Genomic DNA, 24,192 nt, shown 5'->3' on the forward strand with positions numbered 1-24,192 from the left:
TAGATACATTATGTTGGTCTTTCCTACCTAAAAGCTCCAGTTGTGGTAGACCTGGGCTGCCTCCTGACCTTCAAGGCTCGCAGCTTGTCTCCCTGAGTCAGAGTCACACCGTTTTCACTGTAGTCATCCTGTAAGAGTAGAGCAGTATCACAGTCATCAAGACCATACACTCTACTTACTAAGCACTCTGTACACAGAGTTCACAGCAGCCTTAATCTATCTGCACTGCTGGCAGAAACATCTGCATCATTTAACACTAAAGATGTTTTAGCACCAAAGCTCTTGGCCTTTATTTTTGCCTTCCTCAATTCATATTTCATGTCATTAACATACAAATAAATTTCCTGTATCAAAGTTACTACATGAAGTCTGCTCCAGATCAAGTTTACCTTTTTTTTTTTTTTTTTTAACATGTAAGTTAGCTTTCCTCTCACTTGCAAAAATACCAGAAATCATCACATTAAAACACTGATGAACTATCAGAGTAAGCTTGTACTCCTTGTATACACACAGTATAATAGAGTCTAAAATGGTACGTACTCCTTAATGTGTTAAATTGCTATTTATGCTTACAGTTTTAAGCTTCATACAAAAAAAACATTAGGACAGACATCCATTTTTCAATGGCAAATGCCTGTACTTCATAGCTGGATAGCGGCAACATGCCATGAGACCAGTGCAACGACACCCTCAAGCAGGCTCCTTCACCTTGAGCATTTCTGCAAATATTCGGTTGTATAAAGGTACTACCTTACAGCCTGAATGAGAAACTTTAAAAAAGATGGCTGCTGAGTAAACACTTGTAATAAACAATAGCAGCAGAGACTGTGTGAGAGATTCTGGCTCTCTACAGTGTGTCTCTATGACAAAGAACTGGCATCCACCCACCAACTGGTGATTCATTCAGCAGGCTGTGACAGCATTTTTTTGGAAGTGTGGTAGCTGTATAGGTGCTCAACACTGGCACTAGATTGATGGTCCTGCTACATTATCCATGCATTTAATATGCTCTGATACAATGATGCACCTGCACTGTAATGGCTGTAAACCATGGAAAATTTTGTTCACAGAAAGGGGCAAGCAAAAAATAGGGAGGGGAGAGAGAGGAAAAAAAAAAAAAAGGCAACTAGTCTACGATTACAGAGCTCCATAAAGTTCTACAGCTAAAGACCTACAACCTATGGAGATTTTTACCAGGTGATGGGAACCTCCACAATTAAATCCCTCACCTCCTCCATACGATCATTGTTTGGTGATGTGAACGCAGCGCTGCTGACAGTCAAGTTATCCATGTTGGAGATGAGACGCGATACACCGCGGTCCTCTAGATCCCGCTGCTTGTGCTTGGAGCGCTGGATGTCCCCCTCCACCCAGAGGCTTGCCTGCTTCCTGGAAAGGATGGGGGAAAAGGGAGACTGTCTCAGCTCCAATGCAGGTATGACACACTACATTCACTAAGCTGAATCAGAACTCAGAGAAAACAAAAGCTCTCAGAGCTTGTCTGTCTATCGGTTTCACAAGCAGGCATGACACATTCCTGTGGTCTCAGGTACATGAGCCTTCCTGTATACACGCATCATCATGATTCAACAGAAATCATGCTCCAAGATAAAGCCAACTTTCCTCAGGCCTCTGAATAAGCATGGGGGGGTCCATTATTTCATCTTCACCCCTCTGATCTTCCAATAACAAACAAGTGGACATTTCAGAGATTCCACAAACATGGTATCACATGAGTGGGATGTCTGTTCAGCCTCAGAAACAGGCTGAGAATTTATCATCACACAGAGTGCTCTAGCAGAGCACAGAGCTGTGGAGCGGGTCCAAGTGGCTGTCGAAACCGCTTTGCTGCAGCCAGTGTTCACTGGATCCTCCCCCATACCTCATGCTCCCACACCAACTGCCTTCTCAGAGTGCACATCTTGAACTCATCCAAGAGCTATCAACCTGTTTCAGCAAAAGCACCATCATTCTGCTCTAAGCATAGATCAGATAAGGACTAAGCTCAGAGAAGTCATATTACAAAACATGGAGTAGTTGCTGTGAAATCTGAAAAGCACTCAACTCACAGAAAGAACTGCCAAAATGCTGACCCAGCCTGAGCATGGATTTTTGCCGAGGCATGATTCATCGATTTTCCAGGCAAACAGAAAGGCTCTGTGAATGACCTCATCACTCTTATGCTCAGAAAAGGGGACACAGGATGCCTCCCCCTCAAAGCATCACTGGTTTGTGCAGGGGTCCACTTACTCCTCCAGGAAGTGCTGCTGGGGACCGATGATAGAGCCTGGCCTGCAAATGCGGATCCAGGCGATGGCCTCGGCCGCAGTGAAGCGGTAGTGCTTCATCAGGTAGCAGCCAATCAGCGTCCCTGTACGGCCCAGCCCCGCTACAGAGGGAGCGAGAGGGTGAGAAACAAATCAGAGACACTTTTCCCGCATTAAGTACTGACCCAATTTCTAGGCAGAAAAGAACTTGCACACATGCGGTAAGAGGAGGGAAAAGGAGTTGAGGTACTTCCTTGTTAGGCCTACAATTACTTGTTTTCTACAGTACTGTATACAATTTTTATTCATTATTATTTTTGTTACAAAATATTCTCATGTATACATTGCTTTAACACTAAAAGTGTATTTCAATTTATCATCCCAGTACTCTGAACTTAACTGATAGAGGCGTTCTAAAGTTTACTGACACCAGGTCATTGACAAGACATCTACCTGTGACTTCAGAACCCCAACTCTCTAGTTTTCCTAATAAGTACAGTAGAAATACCATATGCTGGTCTACAAACCTTTTTTTTTTTTTTTAAACTTCAAAATTGCAAAAGTCATGAACAGGGAAATAATTCCTACTTCCAACTATAGTACTCTTGTGCTTCGTACTTATCCTAAATTGCTCCAGTAACAATTACCCAGCTGTATAAATGGGTAAATAACTGTAGATAGCTTAACATTGTAAATTGCTTTAGGAGAAAAGCATCAGCTAAATGAATAAATGTAAAAGCATTCAAAACAAGGTTCAAGAAACGCACATACTTCCTAAATATGGAATCATGTGTCTTTATGAAGATGCATGTGAAAATCACACAACCTCTGAACTCATAAACAGGACTTTGTAAAAGATTATTTTAGTTCAGTTTTACATTTACTAATGTTTGGCATGTCCTTTTTAATATAAGCAATTTTTTATTTTACAGTGTACAGTTGGAAAAGGAAATGAGGATTAGCACAAGTAGTATAGTCAAACACTGCCTCCACATGGTGGAAAATAAAATAGCAGGTCTGTTACATATTTTGTTGCCCTTCAATATCACCATACCGTACAGAACTAAATTTAGCCATGCTTGGCATTGCTGCTCAGTATGCATGTCTAACATAAGAGAGGAGGGAGTCTGCAAGGTTTCTTTTCTTTGGATAAAGTTTTTTAAAAAAAAAAAAAAAACTTCAGCCTTGTTCACCTGTTCCTGTTTAGTTGTATGATAGAACAGTAAGACATGGGGTCATGAGCATTTCAGGTTACAATATGACAAATGCAGACATCAGTTGAAATACATTTGGGTTGTCAGACTTTAAAGGATATTGCAGTTGACCCTTGAACAATGCAGGTTTGAACTGTGCAGGTGCACTTATATGTGGATTTTTTTTTCTGCAGCTTACTTTGTTGTACGAATACAGTATATAATACATATAACATACAAAATAAACAGTTGATTAACACATATGTTATTGGTAAGGCTTCCGGTCAACAGTAGGCTATTAGTAGTTAAGTTTTTTGGAGTCAAAAGTTATATTCGGATTTTCGACTACACGAGGGGTCGGCGCCCCTAACACCCACATTGTTCAAGGGTCAGCGTATCTCACAATAGAACTTTGAATGAGCAATAAGTGATTCGTTCATAGGGGGTGTGGTGGTGCAGTGGGTTGAACCACAGTCCTGCTCTCCCGTGGGTCTGGGGTTCGAGTCCCGCTTGGGGTGCCTTGCGATGGACTGGCGTCCCGTCCTGGGTGTGTCCCCTCCCTCTCCGGCCTTACGCCCTGTGTTACCAGGTTAGGCTCCGGTTCCCCATGACCCCGTATGGGATGAGCGGTTCTGAAAATGTGTGTGTGTGTGTGTGTGTGTGTGTGTGTGTGTGTGTGTGTGTGTGTGTGAGATTCGTCCATGATAACAATATCCGATACTGACAGATGAAACCATAAATGTAGCTCTAAATGGAAACAATTATAGGAAATCAAACCGCAAAATATGAGACACATTATGTTCATTACCTAGTAGCAGCACCATGCACACCCAGACAGACAGACTCACCCTTGCAATGGACTGCAATGGCACCGCTTGCGCTCTCACATATGTGCAGGAATCGGCGGGTGATAGCATCACTGGGCGTGCTGCCATCTACAAAGAACAGGTCATAGTGGTTGAAACCAGCATCGGTGAAGCGCTTGGCATCATAGATCTTCTTGTTGAGCCGCACTATGGTGGTGACGTTGTGCTTGCGGAAGTAGGGGAAGTAGGCCTCGGGCGCATGTAGAGGGTAGCCTGGGGCAGTAGAACAGTCATGTCAATTAGGATTTGAAAGATGTAACAAAAAGAGAAACTCAAGAGTTAATGTATGGTTACAAATTCAGAGGCAAATGCATTCCACGGTCTCTTCATTCACAAGCTAGCACTGTAACAACACTAATTTATATAAACAACCAACGTTTATGATCAGCAGTCACCAAGGAGCTGTGTCTGGCAAGACTTCCTTAACTACTCGGCAAACTGCTCATGACTACTCATTGACTAATGCACTTGCGCCATCTTGTGTCTCAACATTGCACAACAACAATATATGTTCCTTTCCAAAATACTCCAGAAAAGGTTCTGCTCTTGTGTCCGAATCCACTGAGAAGTCAGTCTGCTAAAATTAAAGAAACACATCCATTTGCTCCCACTTTCAAGAAAGGGCAACAGAATGCCACCTATCTCACCGTTCTCTATTTTACTTTTTGGATGTGGCCCACTGAAAGCCAGGAACTTCCCAGGAACAATCCAGTTGAAATCTCCGTTCTCCACCCTCTGACAAGGAAGGTAAAAGAGGAGAGGGTTAGAAAAGGTGTATGAGGCTGGAGCGAGCCTCCTTCCAAAGAGGCTTTCCACAGAATGAAGCTTGTTCCAGTGTCCACACAACAAGGGCCCCTTCCTTGCAAGAACCCCGTTACTAGGGCCGATGTAACTCACTGAGGTCAGGAAGACAACGAAAACACAGGGGCATGCATGAGCACAGAAACACAGCAACTCAGTCTCAACAAGAGATCTGAAACATTGAACTTTTGTAGACTTTCCTATCCACCCACTTCCTAGAAAACAATCATAATCTGAATACAGCAGGTTCCCAACAACTTCTTGAGAATTATTAGAATTTATTTTTTCATAGTGAGCATATGAAATCAAAAAGCACACCAGTGCATTAATCAATGTGCTGACAGATAGCAATTATAAGTAGTAAGTGCTGCCTTAAGTTTCTCAACACCCTTGCTGCAACTCCAGTTCTTTATTGTTCTTTACTATGGGTCATAAATACCCAGCCAGGGAACTCAAAATGCATGTACGTAAACAGGACTGTTTGCCAGCCTTATCTCCAGGAACTGCTCAGTGGGAGAGAGAGTGCTCTGTTTCCGAAATACAGAGCTGTCATATTGCTGACATTCACATTTATTCATTTAGCAGGTGCTTTTCTCCAAAGCAACAAACTAAGAGTAAACAAAAATGCATGTCATGAACAGATGGCAACACACAAATATAAACACGGAATTCTCCAAGTGCTGGTGTTTAGTCTTAAACCATTTCTGCCAGCGCATATTACATAGTGTAGCTGCATACAGAATTAAATTGAATTGGCCCACTTCATACTGCATCTGACTAAAAATTAGAGGACGCACTTTAATGATATTAAATAGGGTAAATATTTCTTATATAATTTAGATTTAGGACTGTAGTTAATATGCATCTGATTTTTAAGATCTATCACTAGTATTCTCTTGCACATCACATCTCCGCCACACAGTGGAAATAGTGACTTGCACTCAGTGTAGAAGTTCTCAGTTCTCACTGGCAGCACTGTGTTACACCTGACATTTGCACACAAACATTTTGTTCTGAATAGAAGGGAGTTGTGAAAATGAGGAACTCAAGCAGGTAAGACAGATCATTTTGATTCTGAAGTCCTTTTTGTCAGCTAACAAAGGGGGGGGGGGGGGGGGTTCTTTTGTTATCCTGCTGCAACCAATGTCCTGAAATCTATTTTCAAACCTTATGTAATCTTCTTAGTTGAACTACAGTTTGACTACCTTTGGCTCTTTAACAGCACCAAGCACATTTTACAGAAAATCCATGTGGCTCTGCTATGGCCCACCAAGAAAGGACCCCCTCACCTCATAATGCTCGTATTCTTCCACATCAAATGTCTCAAAGTCAAAGAAACCATGCTGCAGGGCCTGGGAAAAAATAAAACACGGAAAAGGATTTCACAAAGGCAGCTTCACAGGATACACAATCCTCTTCCTAACTGGCTTCTGTCCAAGTAAAACTTTACTGCATTTAAAAATGGACTTAATCTGGAACTCATTCATTCATGAAAGAACTATCGTACTTAAGATGCAGTGTCACAAAGGACAAAACAGAAGTAGCAACAGCAGCTTTAGCACACAATCAATCAATTTTATGTTTCAGAACACAACCCACAATGCATTGTTCTTATGCCACTGACTTCCTGCCTGTGAAATTTGTGTGCATGGCAGCAGTGTTTATCTTTGGCTGTGAGTCACAAGACAACAGATTAGTACCACCCCATCGCATCCACTTTTGTGGACTCGTTCCATTAAAATGTAGATACACAATTTACACCTATTCAGTGATCAGTACACAGAATATAAACATATTTGCATGAAAGAGAGCATTGTTCCTCACTAAGGTTTCCCTCACTGAGTGGAGGGTGATGGATGGATAATTGTTAGAGCGGGGAGGGATCGCACCATGGTTGCAGTGTTATGGAGACCAGCCCATAGCCTGTGGAGACACTTCAGTGCAACACTTTACAACATGTTCCCTGTCACAGCAGCACCATGTAGCTTGCGCCACACAATCGTGAGCACTTCTCCTGGGTTGCCCTTTCCGCTAAGAACAACCAGGATACATTTTCATGCTTAAAGGATGGATTTTTGGCGCAGGAAACAACTGTCCCTCCATCACCCCTGCCCCACTTAACCAATTAGTGGTCAATTAAATGTGCCAATAGCTAGCTAACACTATGGAACAAGGTTACAAGAAATTACCATGAGTCAATATAGTGTCACCGGAGGTGATTAGTGTGAGTAGCAAACAAAACAAAAGTGCATCCAATGCAAGCGGACTGATGAGTGGGGGACTGGGACTGAAATGTGGTTTCTATTCTGTTCGGAGTGTCTACCATAGCTGACTTTAGTCTGCCTACTCTGGTAGACACTCCGAACAGAATAGAAACCACATTCCTCAAGGAGGCGCACAATTGTGGAGGGAGAGCTGACAACAGCAATGCACCTCTGGACAGTTTGTGTACTGAGGGAGATGGGAACAAGGGCAGACCAACTCTCATATACAGTTATGCAATGGCTTCCTTTCCCAGTTGTATTTAATCAAGTTAACACCCCCCTCTCCAAACAGACTGAATCAGTAATTGGACTTGGCGATTTACGGGAGGATAAACAAGATTGAGAAGGGAGGGAAGTAGTCACATCCTGAATGACCAAATTCTTCCCTGCATTCTTCTCCCACCCTCGTAGTCACTCAGCCCAGACTATGTAATCTCTTTGCCCTTAACCCCTCCATTTCCAGGAGGCTTTAATTTAGCCAAAGTCACCAGCTGAAGTATTCATGAAGGAACTAACATATAGACTAGGTAACAGTCTGGCCACTAGCAAGTTTAATAACCTCAGATACACAAACACAGGTTACACTGAAGAGTGAAAAATACATTGAGAATTTATACTCATAACTACTTTTACACCAGAGTGAGGCCATCATTGTTAAATTCACCATTGAAAGATCTTGATGATGTAACAGTTGGCAAGAACTCTACGTTGCCATAAAAAGCAGGTCGAGTTTGAGCCTGAGAATGACCAAGCACAGTAAATGTGATGAAGAAACATGCCTCCCTTAATGAAGTTATCCTATTTGCCAAATGCAGGGCAATAAGATGCTTGTTTTCCCTCCCATCCCTGCAGAAGAGTTTGCGATAACTCCTTTGTAACTGTTCTACAAGGCTATTTTTGGAGGATGGCGACATGCGTGAGCAGGAATGCATAGCAAACAAGTTAGACCTTGCTGTTGGGCACATATGAGTGCAAGAGTATGTTTTCATTTTGCAGGATAAACATGCCTTTCTAGAGGAGCTAGTTTGAAAACACAGATGTTGGGTACAGATGTGGGCAGCTTCTGCTGCCAAATCTACTTGCTCTCGCACACACACACACACACACACACACACACACACCTAGGCAGACAAAGAAGCAAAGGTAAAAATAAGCATACATACAGTACATGTGAACACACATGCCCAAACACAAAGAACACAAAAAAGCATGATACACAAAAAGTACAAAGCGACATACACCCCACCACAGCAGAAGAACAGTGGGTCCCATGACTGCCGCTTCCCAGAGCTGGAAGGAGCACTGACACACACAATGCAAAAATAAGCAGTACAATGCAAAAATAAGCAGTACAATGCATGGTGCTGCTACTGTGTAAGAAAATGGACTGGCTCACACTCAGAATCTCAGTCTCCTTGACATAGATTCTTGGAGAGGAATTAAAGTTCTCAGCTGTACATTTCAGCAGAGAACGTAAGCAAAATGACTCAGCTGTATTACTTTGGAAACATTATGGACTGAAAAATGTCATGACTGTTCAGCATCTCTGATGCTAGAATTCTAAAAAAAAAAAAAAAAAAAAATATGCATTTCTGGATGGCATCCTGGTCCAGCTGCAGGTTTCTTGAGGAGGAACAAAGTGCTGGGCATGGGTCTAACTATTCTTGTGGGCTTCCTGACAGCTTTCCCCGCCTTGAAGTGAAACACTGCATTCTCCCAGGAGTGTGGTGCCTCCTGCCTGAGGTTGGTGAGACCTTTGCCACCTCGAGACTCCCCAAGACAGGACCACAGCATGACTTTACTGGGGTGACTCACACTGCACAGTTAACAGTTGTCTACACAAAGCACCAGGCTCAGTGGACTGGGTGGCCCAGTGCAAAAGGAACTTCAAATCTTACCCAATTTTAGATGAATGCTCAGCTTACAGCTGTAATATCTGTTTGGCAAAAAATAATATTTGACATTTAAAGGAAAGGAGTGTGGGTTAGAGGGGGGTGCGGTGGCACAGTGGGTTGGACCGGGTGCTACTCTCCAGTGGGTCTGGGGTTCAAGTCCCGCTTGGGGTGCCTTGTGATGGACTGGCGTCCCGTCCTGGGTGTGTCCCCTCCCCCTCCAGCCTTACGCACTGTGTTGCCGGGTTAGGCTCCGGTTCCCTCCGACCCCGTATGGGACAAGCGGGTTAGAGAGAGTGTGTGTGTGTGTGTGTGTGTGTGTGTTAAATCTCTTACCTTGCAGATACCTTGCAAACAGTCAAGAATGGTTAAGTTGTATGTACAATTTCCAAAGGAGGCATCTCTGGGGGGAAAAAGGGAGAAAGGAAACGGAGGTCAGACAGCTGGAAAACAAGTGGCACAATGCAGCTTTGCCCCACAGAAAAGGTTTTTTGACACAAAGTCCCCAGGGTCAGTCATTAAAAAAAGCCCACTAAAGTTGTGTGCCTCAGCAGCAAGCAGAAACAGGCGAATTCCTGATGGAATCTTATTTCTCTTCGGAAGGTGCTGATGTCAGGCTGAAGCGTGTGTTTTCACTGAGGGGAGCAGCATTTCACCCAGGGGGATGGGGATGTTATGCAGGTCATTTGAGCCCTGCAGTGCTTCACAGAGGCTGAAGCTGCTTTGTATGTGGATACAAGTCGATCCACACTCTTGATCTCTTGAATATCATATTACTTCAAAAGCCCAAAAAGCCATCTGCACTTTCATTCCAGCCTAGTCCAAAACTTGTGTGGCTCCAGGTAATTACAGTATTCAGGTGACCCGCTGTCTCAAGACAATTTGTGCTTGTTCTATTACACATGGAAAGTTGGCATAAATAGCTTCAGAGAAGTCTGAATTGTGCCTTACAACACTGAGTACCACACTTTCTGCTCCCTTGTGCTATACTGACTATACTTGAGGAATACAAAAAAAAAAAGGGCATTAAACAAAAACAATGTCCTCTTGAGAACGGGTGTCAGGAGTACATGAAAGCAGCATGGAGCCATTTAAGGAATACAACAACCCCTCCTGTGGCAGATATTCATTTTCTTTTCATATTGCCTTTGATGCTCCAGCACCAAGTAGCACACCAACCTACAATTAGGATGTTATCCTATGCTCACAGCACCAGGCATCAGCTGTTTTCAGCAAGTGGACCCACAAAGACATGCAATGCAAGAATTAGCTTACATTCTGTATGCACAGCATAAGTAGGTCAAATGAGAATATGCAGAAAACCACCGCCACCCCCCCACTCGCAGATCTCTCCTGTGTGCCGACGTGGCCTCCTGCAGCTCTTTTCATTGGCTTGGTCAGGAGATTCCCACAAAATCCCTGCTGAGGATGGAAAAGTTGACGAGGGGGGCATGGCATGCCAATCTTACACTGTCCCCCCTGCAGCAACTCCCCATAGAGGGCTTCTAGAGCTGTGGCAAAGAATGCACATGTAGAGGAGGTACATAAAACCAGGGAAATATGTACATGGGGTATGGCTGCACTGATTCAATTCCTCCATCATGTCACCTAGGTTACAGTCAGGGTGGGGAAAAAAGAAATTGCTGTGTGTCTAAGAGAGGGAAGGAGGAGACAAAGGACAACAGCACAAAAGATAACACAAATGATAGGCATAACTGATAAGTGGGTGAGATGGTGAGCACACACCATCAAATTATTAAGGCACCTCTGATAGGAGTGCTAAACAGCGTGTTAAAGTGGTGAAGAGGAAAAAAGTGCTTTAAAATACTGTAAACATGAACCCAAAACTGAAATAAGAAAAACAAGCATAAGCAGCGTCTGAAAAGCGCACAACAAATTACACACCAATTACAAACAGATGACACAGCCACAAGTAAGAAATCCTTAGAATTACAAAAAACTCATCTCCAGGACCAGAGCACATAAGGTAGATAAGCAGAGGTATAAATCTGGCAGGCCTTTTATTACCATAGGCAGCATTTTTAATCTTTGGAAAGGTTACAAATCCAACACAACTGCAAGTGTTGTGGAGCTGTTGCACTCAGGTAGATCTCCCTGTAGGACAAACTGTTTCTTGACTGAAGAACACAAAAGTGACTGACCATCTGCCTTTCCACAGCAATTTAGTAGATGTAAATACCACCCTCGGAGTCAAATTCACAGTAAAACCTGATGCGAGTCAGAGCAAAATGTTCCTCTCTTGAATGCCACAGTGAGCACAGCTAAATTCTTTGTAAAAAACCTACTTACAAAAGCACAAAAATAATGAAAAGATAGACTGAACACTACATTAACAGTATGTTAGAAAGCCTGAAAACTGAGCTGTGTTAAAATGAGTTACGTATGGGATCTTTTCACCATGTAAACCGGATACAAATTTAGACTAGACTGTAACAGAGTGAAGAGATTCAACTACAAATTCATAAACAATATACTGAAACATACACACATAATGAAACAATTTGCAAGGCAGCTTTATTAAAAAAATTAAAACAACTCAAAGGATACCTATACCCATAAGCTGGTGTGACCCATGGTCATCTCCCACAAAATTGCTGCAAGACAATGTGACTCAGTCAGGCATTTTCAGCCTGTCCTCTGACTGAAAGGGATTTTTGTTGCAAATAGTAGAGATGAATATCTAGACAGTAAACAGTGTGCAGTAACGGAATAATTCATAAACCCAAAACAATTCAACTGCTCAGTTGAGATAAAACTGTTTAAACTGCAACTACTTGCATGAGGGCACTGCTTAACCTGGTGAACATCTGTGTGTGCACTAAATGTGAACAAGTAAAGGCAGGGAAGTGGCAAGAATCCCTCTCCCATGTTCTGATGAGGTCACCCCAGCATGTTTCAGAGGCCTACAGATATAAAATCAGGGTGAGGATTGAAACAAGGTAAACCAAGCCTCAAAACAAAGATGCTGCTGCAGCTGTATGTTCAAAGGGGAAGGGAGGGTGTGCCTTAGAGGCCATAATTGTTTTCACTGAATTTTGATGAATACCACCGATAATTAACATTCTTGTACTTATAAGTGTTTACTGTTTTGCTCAGTGAGTCATCACCTCTTCCCCAAAAACTGGCAAATACTTCCCCCTCATACACTAAGCACACCCCATTTTTGCTTAATATCTACTTACAGCCAAAACCTAAGTCTTGCCAAGAAAGCAGATCATGTTCTTATTGATATGACAGGAGAATGCAGAACAAACAGCACACTTCAGATGAACAACCCATTCTGCTGGCATACAGATGTACCGATCAAGCTGGACATAGATGAGGCAGAAGAGGAATCCACAGACGTACACATCTGTTACAATACAGGCACACCAGAGTTTATGGGCCTGTAGCATCTCCTAAGAAGCCTTTCATCTCTAAATATTTTCCTCAGAGGGGACACATCCTGTCTCTGGACAACTCATTTATTCATTTAGCAGACACTTCTCTCTAAAGCAAAGGGAGCATGGTGGCGCAGCAGGTTTGACCAGGTCCTGCTCTGCAGTGGGTCTGGGGTTCAAGTCCCACTTACGGTGCCTTGCAACGGACTGGCGTCCTGTCCTGGGTGTGTTCCCTCACCCTCTAATCTTGTGCCCTGTGGTGCTGGGTTAGGCTCTGGTTGCCGCAACCCCAGTTGGGACACGCGGTTTCAGACAATGTGTGTTTTCTCCAAAGCAACTTACATTGTTAAGCTACTTGCATTTATTTACCCATTTATACAACTAGGAATTATTTGTGGAGCAATTCAGGCCAAGTACCTTGCTCAAGGGTACTACAGCAGTAGGTGAAACTTGAACCAGCTACCTTCAGACCCAAAGGCAGCAGCTCTAACCACTATGTTACTAGTTGTCCCATATTTCCTATACTCTAACTGGGGCGGCAGTAGAACATAAGATGACTGACCTTCTGTCTTTCCACAGTGATTTAGACACTGTTTACAGGTATACCTTAAGTGTGTCACATAATGAAAGACAATGCCCATCCCAGCCCCCTAGTACTGACCCAGTATGTGTAGCAGTCACAATAACAAAACTCAGTTCATCTTCATTTCATTCTAGAAAGCTGTTGATGTCATTGTGGTGGGGATACAAGGATGAGAAATTTAACACAACCAGTCACAAATACACAAAGCACCAGAAGATCAGGAACTTTTAAATGACTATGGCCCTGTGGGGAGTAAACTATTACATAACAAAAATGTATTTTCCATTCACTGTTGTGCTGTTGGCGTTGGTGCTCTGTGGCCACCCCTCCTGGCACAGAGGCGAGCAGACAAAAGCGTCTCATAGCTCTGCTCATGACGTGTGCACACAGACGATGAAGGCCATCCTTGTGGTGACAACAAGGCCCCCATTATTAGCATGAGGGGAGAAAGGGGCATCCAGAGAAGCTCCCCAGCAAGGAGGCCATACAAAGGCAACTCCTTTTTATGCAACCATGGCCACTTTTCATGCCTTTTTTTATTCAAATATCAAGAGTTGCTGAGCACTGAAATTGTTAAGCACTATTTGCATGGCACAAAAAGCACAGTGAATTACTGTGTTACAACAATAAGGAAGTCGCAGACCCATGTACTTTCAGAAATAAAGCCAAAAAAACAAATACAAACCAAGCTGAATCAAAATGTATGACTAAGACAAAGACAGTGAAGGCCAAGCCTTGCTACAGGTCAACTGTTACACAGCCCTGATAGAGATGTTCACATCAATTTAAAAAGAATGCATTATGTGCACAATATTGGTTTTTTTTGTCTGTATAGAAGCAAAAAATGTTCACTTTTACAACCGTAAAACTAAATTTTAAAGCTTAAGCCGGGCGGTCGAGAACAGCAAGATGTGGATAACAGCACTCGGTTGAACCTGTTGAGGTCAAGCCTGGACAAGGCTATGGGGAGGAAGCAGAACGCTTAAGGCAACTTCAAACATAAACCATTTCCACGTTTCAGTGTGGAGCATTTGATATGATTTCCCCTGAAGCCAAACAAGGGGAGCGGGCAGGCGCAGACATATCCCACAGGTGAACATCAAGCCAGAAACTCCACCCAGTCAGATTAATAGTTATCAAACACACGACCCATCAGTTAGGGTGATAACTCCTGGAACCATACAAACTGCAAATCCTCCTCTAATTCCCCATTCTACTAATCAGGTTCTCTCAGTCTGCAGCACACTGAGAATTACAAAAAAAAAAAAAAAAAAAAGAATGTTGTTAAAGGAGGCGGTAGGTAGCATAACAGCAAAGGAGCTGCTTGACAGCAGCACTTCACTTGTGCTCCTTCAATAAAGACCTCCAGAGGTATAAATGGGTAAAGGGTACAACCATAAACTATACAAACAATAGTGCTATTACACAGCATTCACTAAAAAATAAAATTAATCCTATAAGGATGGTTACTTTAAAATGCAAACTAAAGCCCATTCTCAGGAGGCATAAAGATGAAAAAAATTTAAGAAGCCTGACACCTGAGATCTTCGAGTATGAAATTAAGGCCAGTTATTTATGCAACAGGTTTTTAAAAGTGAACTAAGGGTGCTGTGAGTCAGGGCACCTTTTTACCCTGAGCAGAATAGAGAGCAATGGAAGGGAGGGCACCCAGAAGGGCTATCTACAATGCTCATTTATATAACTCAAACCACAGAAACTTCTATAAATACTTGTGGGGATGGCTTAGAACCAGATTACGGAACAAAGCAGAAGCTTACGCTAAGAGCAATTAATGAAGCCAATAATCCTGGAATTCTCACAACTACATTTGTGTGCACACAATTTCATGATGCACATATCAGGAAAAATAGACATGTTTGCACACAGTGATTAAATATCTTTAATCTGATATTTAACAGATCACCATAACCACAGTAGTGTTCTGAAAACTCTTGGTTGTTTCAGGATATAGTATTTTCCCAGTAAATGCGTCCAAAAAGGAGTCTTATGCAACAATGTGTCTTTAATCGTTAGATTCCTTGAGCCGCTACTGAAGTGCCAAATGAGCGACCATCTCCTTCTGGCTGGCCAGAATGTTGTGAGGAGACTCTGACACTGAGTGACCAGCTGAGTTTGTAAATCCCCCTTTAACCCTAGGCAACCCTACATAGACCCTGAACAACTGTAAGCTGTAGGTGTGTGGTGTAGAGGGACGTCACTGATGTGGAACAGTGATCCCTTGAGATGTCCCAAGATAAAATCCTCCTGGACAAGAACAGCCTGAGGTGGAGCTTTCAGCCCTTCACCTGCTGCTGTGACTTCTCAATGCAGCTCCTGTGTCAGTGGCATAGCAATGTTCACAGCTTGCCTGAAGTCAATTGAACCCATAATATTTTCTCCCTTTATGGCACAGCTCAAAAGTGAGGAAATGGAAGGGAGAGTGGCAAAAACCTAGGCTTCACTGTAAAGCCCTTTTGCTCTATTCCACAAGACTTTTTAAAGGCAAATTGTACATGGATTCCACTTGCATTTTATCATGCGACCTTAGATTTTTTTCCTGATTATTTAGCCAAAATCTCAGAAGACAAGGAAAAAGATTCTTTGAACATAATTTTTCCCCCCACGCTCTTCAGGAATTAGCAGCATGGCTCCAACCATAAAAACAATAATGCAGCATTCTGAGCATAACTGCTCAGCTGGCCAAGATGAGGCGTCCTATGACTTATTCATTAACACAGCACTAATGAGATGTTTCTTCTACACATTTCACACAGGCAGACTTCTACATCTATGGTGTTAGATTTAGCTCAGTCTTCCAAAGTTGTGCTTTACATCCAGTTACAGCAGACAACTTAAGACGACATAGGAAACTACATGCATTTAATCAGAAGGGTTACATTTCAAAAACGCACTGTTTTAGTGGGCTCAGGACCTTGTTAAACCAAGTTATACTGATCTTCGTCAGCCCAGTTGCTTTGTATACTGTTCAGCTTACAGAAGCACTGGCTGTCCAAAATGAAAATGTACTTGCAAAAAAAAAAAAAGAAAAAGAAAAGAAAATCTGCATCAGATTTCTATTTGTTGCCAAGAAAGAGGATTTCACGGACTGAGCCACGGAGATGCAGAAACACAGAGGGTGGGCACACTGTCGCCACCGGTGGGTAGCAAACTAGCCATTCCATCCACAGTTCTGGACACCATGTGCCCCCTAGGTTGGGTCCCCCTGGCCTGCAGCACTTTGTTTCATACTGTGTTGATCACTTCCTGAAGTAATCTGGCACCAGGCAGTAATTCTGGGACTGGAGCTACTGACTTGGTCCAATGCTGTAACAGAACCACTTGACACCTCTGTCAGCACTGGCTTTAGGACTGACTCCAGAAAACAAAAATGACAATAAAGACAATACTCTACACCAATGACAAAGGAGTAAAACAATGTGGGGGGGGGGGTTTTGAAGCTTACACCATATCTGTTCTGAATTGTTACCAATCTGATTTTATTTATCTAAAAAATGTAGTTCAATCCTATTAAATATGCAGTGCTCTGCAACAGACATTTCTGCAATGCAAAACCGGATTATTTTGATATCACGGAAGGAAACAATTTGGATGGGGGGGTGGGGCATTTGGACAAAGTACCAATAATTTACCAGTGCTTCCTGAATCCCACTGGTCACAGGTGTCATAATTCAGCCTTCATGATTGAAATTAGTTTTTCATTTTCTCTTAAAACCTAACTATTTGTTGACAGAAAGGATGCAGCTACTATCCAACTCTCCTGTCACTATGACAGATTTACTGGCTGTATGGAAGGTATGCCTTCTCAGTGATGTCATTAAGGAACTGTCATCTTCACAAGTGGAAACTCATACCAGGCTTGACTTTACCAGGTCAAATATCACTCTGAATCTCACCATCAGTGGAAAAACGACATAACAGCTATTTCCATGCATATATTAATCATGTTACTGGCAATAACAATAAATGTAAGGAGAACCAATTGACCCAAACAATCAAGTAGTACAGTGCCTTGTTCGGGTTTCAAAGATGTTATAAACATTCACAAACCTTAATTTGTTATAATGGTTGGTCATATAACTAATGTCAAAAAAACAGATGATAATGATAGTGTCAATTTAAGCAAGGTTTCAAGGTACGGTCATTTCAGCAATGCAATCCGTTACTGGACTCCCAAACATTAGGTAACTGTACAGTTTATGTTCCTGAAGATGGCATGGACCTTCAAGACAATGAAAGAACTTCACCAGGTTTTAAATTTAAAGGCTAGGAACAAACAGAAAGAGCCATATTTATCTGCTGTCATATGCATGCTTTCAAGCAGCAATGAGAGAAGGACATTTTGGGACTGAAGAGTGTGTTTAAGCCAGAGCTTATGGAGACCCCACCGTTGAGCCTCATCCCAGTGAAAATGGACTTCCTTACCTGAATGGCAGGTAGGATGCATTGGACCCAGAGATGAGGGCTCTGTAGGCTTCCTCTGGGGTCTTCTTCAGGTAGATGACCTGAAACAGAGAAGTCAATGGTTCATTACAGATGGCAAGCTTTCTCATGCAGGCAATGTATATGCAAGAGAGTCCCTGCTACAAATTAAGCTTCATTCACACTTTCCCTTCAGGTCAGTGTCATAATTAACATACTCACACAGAAGCTTTGTAGATTTAAACTTAGTTGTATTGAAAGAATAGTCTAACTCAATTACTATGACATGATACAGAAAATGGAAAACCTATGGAGATACAACTTTTTAAACAAATACACTAGCTATTAAAGCATAAAGCTTATTTATGTGACTACAGAGAAGGGTTTTAGCTTCTACACATCTTATTCTTTCTTGAAGATGTACTAAAAAGGTTTTTATATGAAAAGTGTTGTTTCAGTTCATTTTTTCATTCCTTCACCTTAGTACTGAATGCCAGCAACTCACTGAAAATGTGTGTGGGAGAGCAACATGACTCTCATCTCCATGTCATTTATGCAATCACACAAACACCCAAAAGGTCATGTACAAGTCCTATGTAAGCTACTGTTCTGCCATTGCAGCCTTACCAAACCTCTCACAGGCATCAACAAAGCAGCAAACTTAATAGCTGAAGCAAAGGAGTTACCAAGGCACCCACATCACCATCTGACATGTAGACCGTAACCAGAACAATCCTCAGCACCTGTCTCTCACCCATCCTAAGAAGGACTGAATGAGAATGTGCTGCAGACAAAATCCCCCGTGACAGCCTATGGAAACTATCCTCTGGGGAGCCTGACACAGCATGCTGAGGTCAGACGGAAAGAAAGGAAAACGCTTTATATGTTTCAGAAATACACTGCAAACCATTTAGTGGGAGATTAGAGAACTAAAGGCTACCCTAGTCCTGAAGTGTATCCATTTCAGGCCTCAAACCGCTGCATCAAATTCACCACATTAACTATGTAAGAAGACAACATGGATCCAGCTCAGGCCCACCGCCCACTTCCTTAGACATGCAACACATGCATTACAATGTTCTCTTAATGTGTGGGTTTACTGGTATGACATTGTGTACCCATCTGCAATTTATCGTTTACTCTTTTTGCATTTTATGAGTAATATGTCATTACTGTTGAAAGACGGCTGCTGTGATGCAAACCATTCATAGGAATCATACAGTACAGTTCAATCATACCCATATGCTGCCTTTGGAGGGTCTGCGATTATGTTTCTCATACACACAAATCAAGACAAGATCAAGCAAGAGACATCTAAGAGACAAAGCATACACCTATAAATCAAGTTTCAGCAAGATAAATTCAAAGGGGGAAAAAATAAGTAGAAAACAACATGCAACTTATCTGGTACTACAAAAAATACTGTTTGGAAATCCTGCAAGCTGTGACAGTATCATGTTCAGTTTTGTCCTCTGCCTCCAATCAGAATGACAAGCTGATAAATAAAACCACACACCCCCCACTGCATCAGTACATGTCATAAGAGAGTATGGAAAGGTCAAGGCCAAGCGTGAGAAACCATGCATGGAGCCTCCTCCCCTTCACTAGGGGAACAGAGCTTTGTGATTCCTGAGCTCCCTCATGAAATATTCACTAGTCACACATCACATAATGCTGAAGGCAGCATGTTCTGTTCTGCTAGCACAGGGATATGTGCATTTTGTGTGAGTTGTATACATCATGGCCATTTTCATGATGGATTTAGGCATTCTACACTTTCACAATGAAAGTGTGGAATATCTAAATCCATTTGCTTGATTGATTTTGAATAACCCCACCTTCTGGAAAACCAGGCTGTTGGAATTAAACTGGGAAGAGCAAACCGCAGTGAGCCTCACAGGCTAACACAAGGACAGCATCCAACCTGATCAATACATCCAGGCTAAATGAAGAAGCCATGAAAGACAGATGCAGCACTTAACATCCTTTACAGTGGTCCTTAAGCCCTGACAAAGGCACAAGCCAATTCAACAGGGACAGAAGAGCAAAAATCCCACTCAATTAAAACAAGCACAGCAGACCTCCACTGTGATGAGTTCAAGTGGTTTTTTTCCCCTTAGGTTAAAAATAGATAATAGATAAAATGGCAGATCCCTATACAGCCTGGTTACAAATTAGCTAGAGGCTCCATACTACCATTTACTTAAGATCCAAATTAAGACCTGGGTTCACAAATAGAAAAAAATCTGAACTACACAAGCAACTGGGAACACTCATTTTGCCCAAGAAACACAGGGAGTGCACTGCTCCATGGTACAGAAGGCCCAGCACTGCCAGACTGGACTCACTGTGGCCTCCAGAATACCTGGGCTGATGGAGAATGCAGTTTTTTTTCCCCATAATAATGAAAATGAAGTTTGCAAACATGTGACAAGGAATGACGCAATAACAATTAAAAACCAGCTGACTGTACACTCCAAAATGAAATAAGGAGAACAAAGGGACACTATACATTACAGTATCTTACATCAATTAGCTAGCCTTCTCAAGAAATCAGTGCCTCCTACATAGTCTTGTAAGTAATCCATAATCATCAGTAAAGGATACAATTATATAGCTGTGATTTCTTTCCACAATTTTTTTTTTTTTTTTTTTTTTTTAAACAGGAGGGATGCCCTCACCCATCTTTCAAAAATGTGTACCAACTCTAGTGTCAACACCAACAAATTTTAACAAAAGTGTTATAAAACCAAGAATGGAAACTAAGAAAATTCAGATAAAACTACAAAAAAACTGTAAGAAAAATGACTTGAAGCAGGCAGCTGTTCTTTTATTAAAATCTGATAGACAAGACCCTAGTCTGCAAAAACATGTAGTAAAATTTTGCTTAAACCAAAATTTCTAAGTTAGGAAGATCATGGATGCCTAAATAAGGGTGGGGCCATTATTTCACCCATGCAACTTAAATATCCATTTTGTCTGGAAGGTACCAATGAGAGACAAGGAGATTTTTAAAAAACAGCAGCTGAACACAACCCAACAAAATAAGAATGCAGTTTACTTTTGTGTTTTTCCTTTCTCCCATCATCCCCTCAAGACCAATTTGTTCAACACAGAGGGGGGAGGAAAAGAAATATATATATATCAGAATGACAACCTAAATATTCATGACCAATGACAGATTTAGATAATCCCTTTTCTACAGTAAACAGACCCGTGTGTTTTGATCCACAGCTGACAAATGGCAAATCTGTTTGCTACACGAAGGGAGTGATACACACAGATGTTTTTTTGAAGGGCAGACAGCGTAACCACGAAGTAGGTCACAACCCTCGAAGACTTCCCTCCGCACTAACAGAGCGTGAATGCAACACAACCCGCATCACGCAGACCAAGAGACACTGACCCACATTGAGATTGCTTACATGTCGTCAGTCTGCTCAATACTGTGACACAAAGCACTGAGGAAGACAAATCCACTGCATTTTAGAGCACTTTGCAGTGACGTCAACTCCCACGCCCCCCGTTTAGGCCGGTCAATCCAGGGCATAGAAACATCAGCCTAGGACAGGAAAATTTCCAGTGCCAAAAGACAGTCTTGCTCATTTCAGGATGAGACGTGGGTGCAGTGGGAATCACTCAAATAACTTCAACCTGTCATTAAAACTACCTCTATGATTACAGCAGACAGTATAAATAGAATGGTAAAAGAAATGTCTTTTTTAAAGATCTAAATGACAGGCTTTAAAACTGGAACTAGACCCAACATGAAACTTCCGAGACAAAGTCAGATATAATCTGAGGTGCATTTTAAAGCACCCTTGCAGAACTTCCCATAGGTTATAAAGCTTAATTTAAAAGCTTAACGCTTCTAAATCAAAAACTTATGTTTTTGTCAGCTTTATTATAATTCTCAAAAAAAGAGCAAGACACAAGAGTAAGACTTTTTTCCCCATCTATCTGTAGAAAATTGTCCTGGGAATTCAGTTGCAGTACATCCCTTTCAGCATTCTCTACTAAGAGAACTAAGAGAAGAAAGGCAAGAAGGTAGAAAAAGTAGATTAAGTTTCCTAAGCATGACGCAATTGTGCAAAAATACAACTCCGGCAGCTTCACTTCCTCCGCAGACCCAGAGAGACCTACACCACGCTCTCAGGCAGTGAGATCAGACAGAGACACCAGGAGGAAAGAGGGACACTGTACTGTGGATACTCACAGCGTAGGCACCAATTAAAACAGCAGCATTTGACCTCTTCCTCTGATCAAAGCTGGTGTAGTGAACAATCCTCTTTCTGGTCAATGTGAAGGACTGAGGACAAGAACAGAAGAGTATTAATTCAACATGAACAACAGTTCAATTATGCATTCACCTCAATTTGAGTAAAAAGCACTGCATCTCAGTGACACCAACATCCACAATTAGTGGTTACTGTTTTCAGATTAAGTTCTGTCAAAGGAAAAGCACATTAGCTTCAAATATGCAACTCAGGATAATACATTTTGTTAATGGTAGTGGTTAAGTCTGTGTTATTTGATGAGCTGGACTGGATCAGAACCAACAGTTTAACATCCAGCCCAGTCAATGACCATCACTCCAAAGAAAGACATCAGCTATCAGTCATAACTGAGCTCCTTCTATACAAGCCAGATCTTAAGCAGTCATTCTGAGGCCTTTGACTACTTCCATAAGAAATCTATGCTGAAACAGACATCTGGCATGTTTGCGTCCAGGGCATGTGCATTCAGGCAGATGCTGCACTACATGCTCCTTGCCCTACTGCTAACACTTGCAGGCAGATGTGGGGGGAGGGGGGGGGGCATTTCCTGATGCTCTACTCATGTCAGGTTGGCAGGTTGGTGTGGGTGGGGATATGTTTACTATGCAAATTAAAAATTGCAGCTGAGGGATTGGGGGCCAATCTGAGAAGCAATATGGCAAGTGACAGCACATGCCAAGGCATCGATAAATTCAACACAAGAATCAAGCAAGTTCAAGCCGAGAGTTCTGTGTCAGAATCTGACAAGACATCTTTACTTGGGACACAAAAAAGCTATGTGAACAAGTAAAGCTTTTCATACAAGAAACTTATGCTAGTACATTTTGCTAATATTACAATGAATAATGACAGTTCAGTTATAAAAAGGCATGTCTGGATCACTTTAACTGTCAAAGCAAAACTCTGGTGAACCTAGAGCCGACAAATCTCTGTTGTATCCAAGTTCACAGTGAAAGGATCAAAATCTGAACACTTCAGGTCTTTCCAGACTGAAAATTTTGTGTGGCACTCCAGAGAAGTTAAGCAAGCACTAAGATGCATATTAAATGGAAGAAAGACGTATCAAGAATGTTACTGAGGATCAGAGAGGCACAGGGAACGCACATAAAGTGGAGACAGTGGTGAAATAAGTGAAAGGGAACGTGTTTCTGTAAAATAAAAAAAAATAAATAAAAGACTAATGAAGCTGGGTGGTGCATAGTTAAAGTACTGGCTTTCATCCCTGCTTGAAATGCAAGCCTGGGTCCGCATGCTGCGCACAGCAAGGAAGGCATTCCATCGTCACAAAATGAACAGCTATTCCTTTATTATTTGATGACAGATCAGATTATTTATGAATAACAGTGTCATAAATAATTGGCACGTCTCCCTGTCTTTTGTTTAGACTGAAATTCCACATGCAGACCTAGAGCATTTAGAGGAATGGCGTTCCTATGGTAAGACAGTATAAACACAAAGAGAAAAGTGGGGGCAAGAAGGAGAGCGGGGCATGGCAACTGCACAGTAAGGAGGGGAGAAACACCATGCTGGGTCTTTGATCTTTACCTTAAATTTTTGCAAACATGTACACAAAGAACTACACCTTGTCTGCACCGAAAAAGGACAAGACATAACACACAGAAAACAAGAGCTCCATTAATGAAATCTCCTTGTGGGGCATAGTCAAGGTGAGAAAGTCACAGGAAAAACTATTTTTAATAGCATAGGAGCTGTGATATTCACATAATCTTGGGAAATCGCAGGTTTCACTCCAAATGACCTCTCGGTTAACTAGGGTAATTGAACACTGAAACCAAGAACATTAACCATTTCCTTTACTGCTGAAATGGCTCTACAGAAGTGTGGGTGTCAGGGTGCCATCAGTTTGATGAAAATTACTTTAAACGCAGCATTGACTCAACACTGTACAGCTGAACTTTCCCTACAACAACATGCTCATTTCCAAGTGTCAAGTTTCCAGCCAGTCATGAGTTCCTAAAGCTGGAAAATGCTGGTAGTCTAGGAGCCAGGCATACGCACGCACAGGCTGAAGCTACTTGTTCCAAGCAAGGTTGCGGTGAGCCGGAGCCTAACTCGGTAACACAGGGCGTAAGGCTAGAGGGGGAGGGGACACACCCAGGACGGAACACCAGTCCATCACAAGGCACCCTAAGCGGGACTCGAACCCCAGACCCAGAGAGCAAGACCCAGCCAAACCTGCTGCGCCAC

At 42.2% G+C, this 24,192-nt stretch overlaps 1 protein-coding gene across 9 annotated transcripts in view; it reads right to left on the reverse strand.

Annotated features, from left to right (window-relative positions):
* cdc14ab (cell division cycle 14Ab) overlaps positions 1-24,192 on the reverse strand; it is a 33,201-nt gene that overhangs the window by 5,295 nt on the left and 3,714 nt on the right. For all 9 annotated transcript variants that reach the window (XM_029254954.1, XM_018726831.2, XM_018726837.2 and 6 more), the window contains 9 exons: positions 21,924-22,016; positions 17,711-17,790; positions 9,620-9,686; positions 6,417-6,479; positions 4,974-5,061; positions 4,309-4,539; positions 2,251-2,389; positions 1,230-1,389; positions 28-128 (listed from right to left, as the gene is read on the reverse strand). In XM_029254954.1, coding sequence (XP_029110787.1) covers positions 28-128; positions 1,230-1,389; positions 2,251-2,389; positions 4,309-4,539; positions 4,974-5,061; positions 6,417-6,479; positions 9,620-9,686; positions 17,711-17,790; positions 21,924-22,016 — 1,022 coding nt within the window. The remainder of the gene's footprint in view (positions 1-27; positions 129-1,229; positions 1,390-2,250; positions 2,390-4,308; positions 4,540-4,973; positions 5,062-6,416; positions 6,480-9,619; positions 9,687-17,710; positions 17,791-21,923; positions 22,017-24,192) is intronic.

Source organism: Scleropages formosus, chromosome 9 (genome assembly GCF_900964775.1).
Source record: "Scleropages formosus chromosome 9, fSclFor1.1, whole genome shotgun sequence".
Taxonomy (NCBI): Eukaryota; Metazoa; Chordata; class Actinopteri; order Osteoglossiformes; family Osteoglossidae; genus Scleropages; species Scleropages formosus.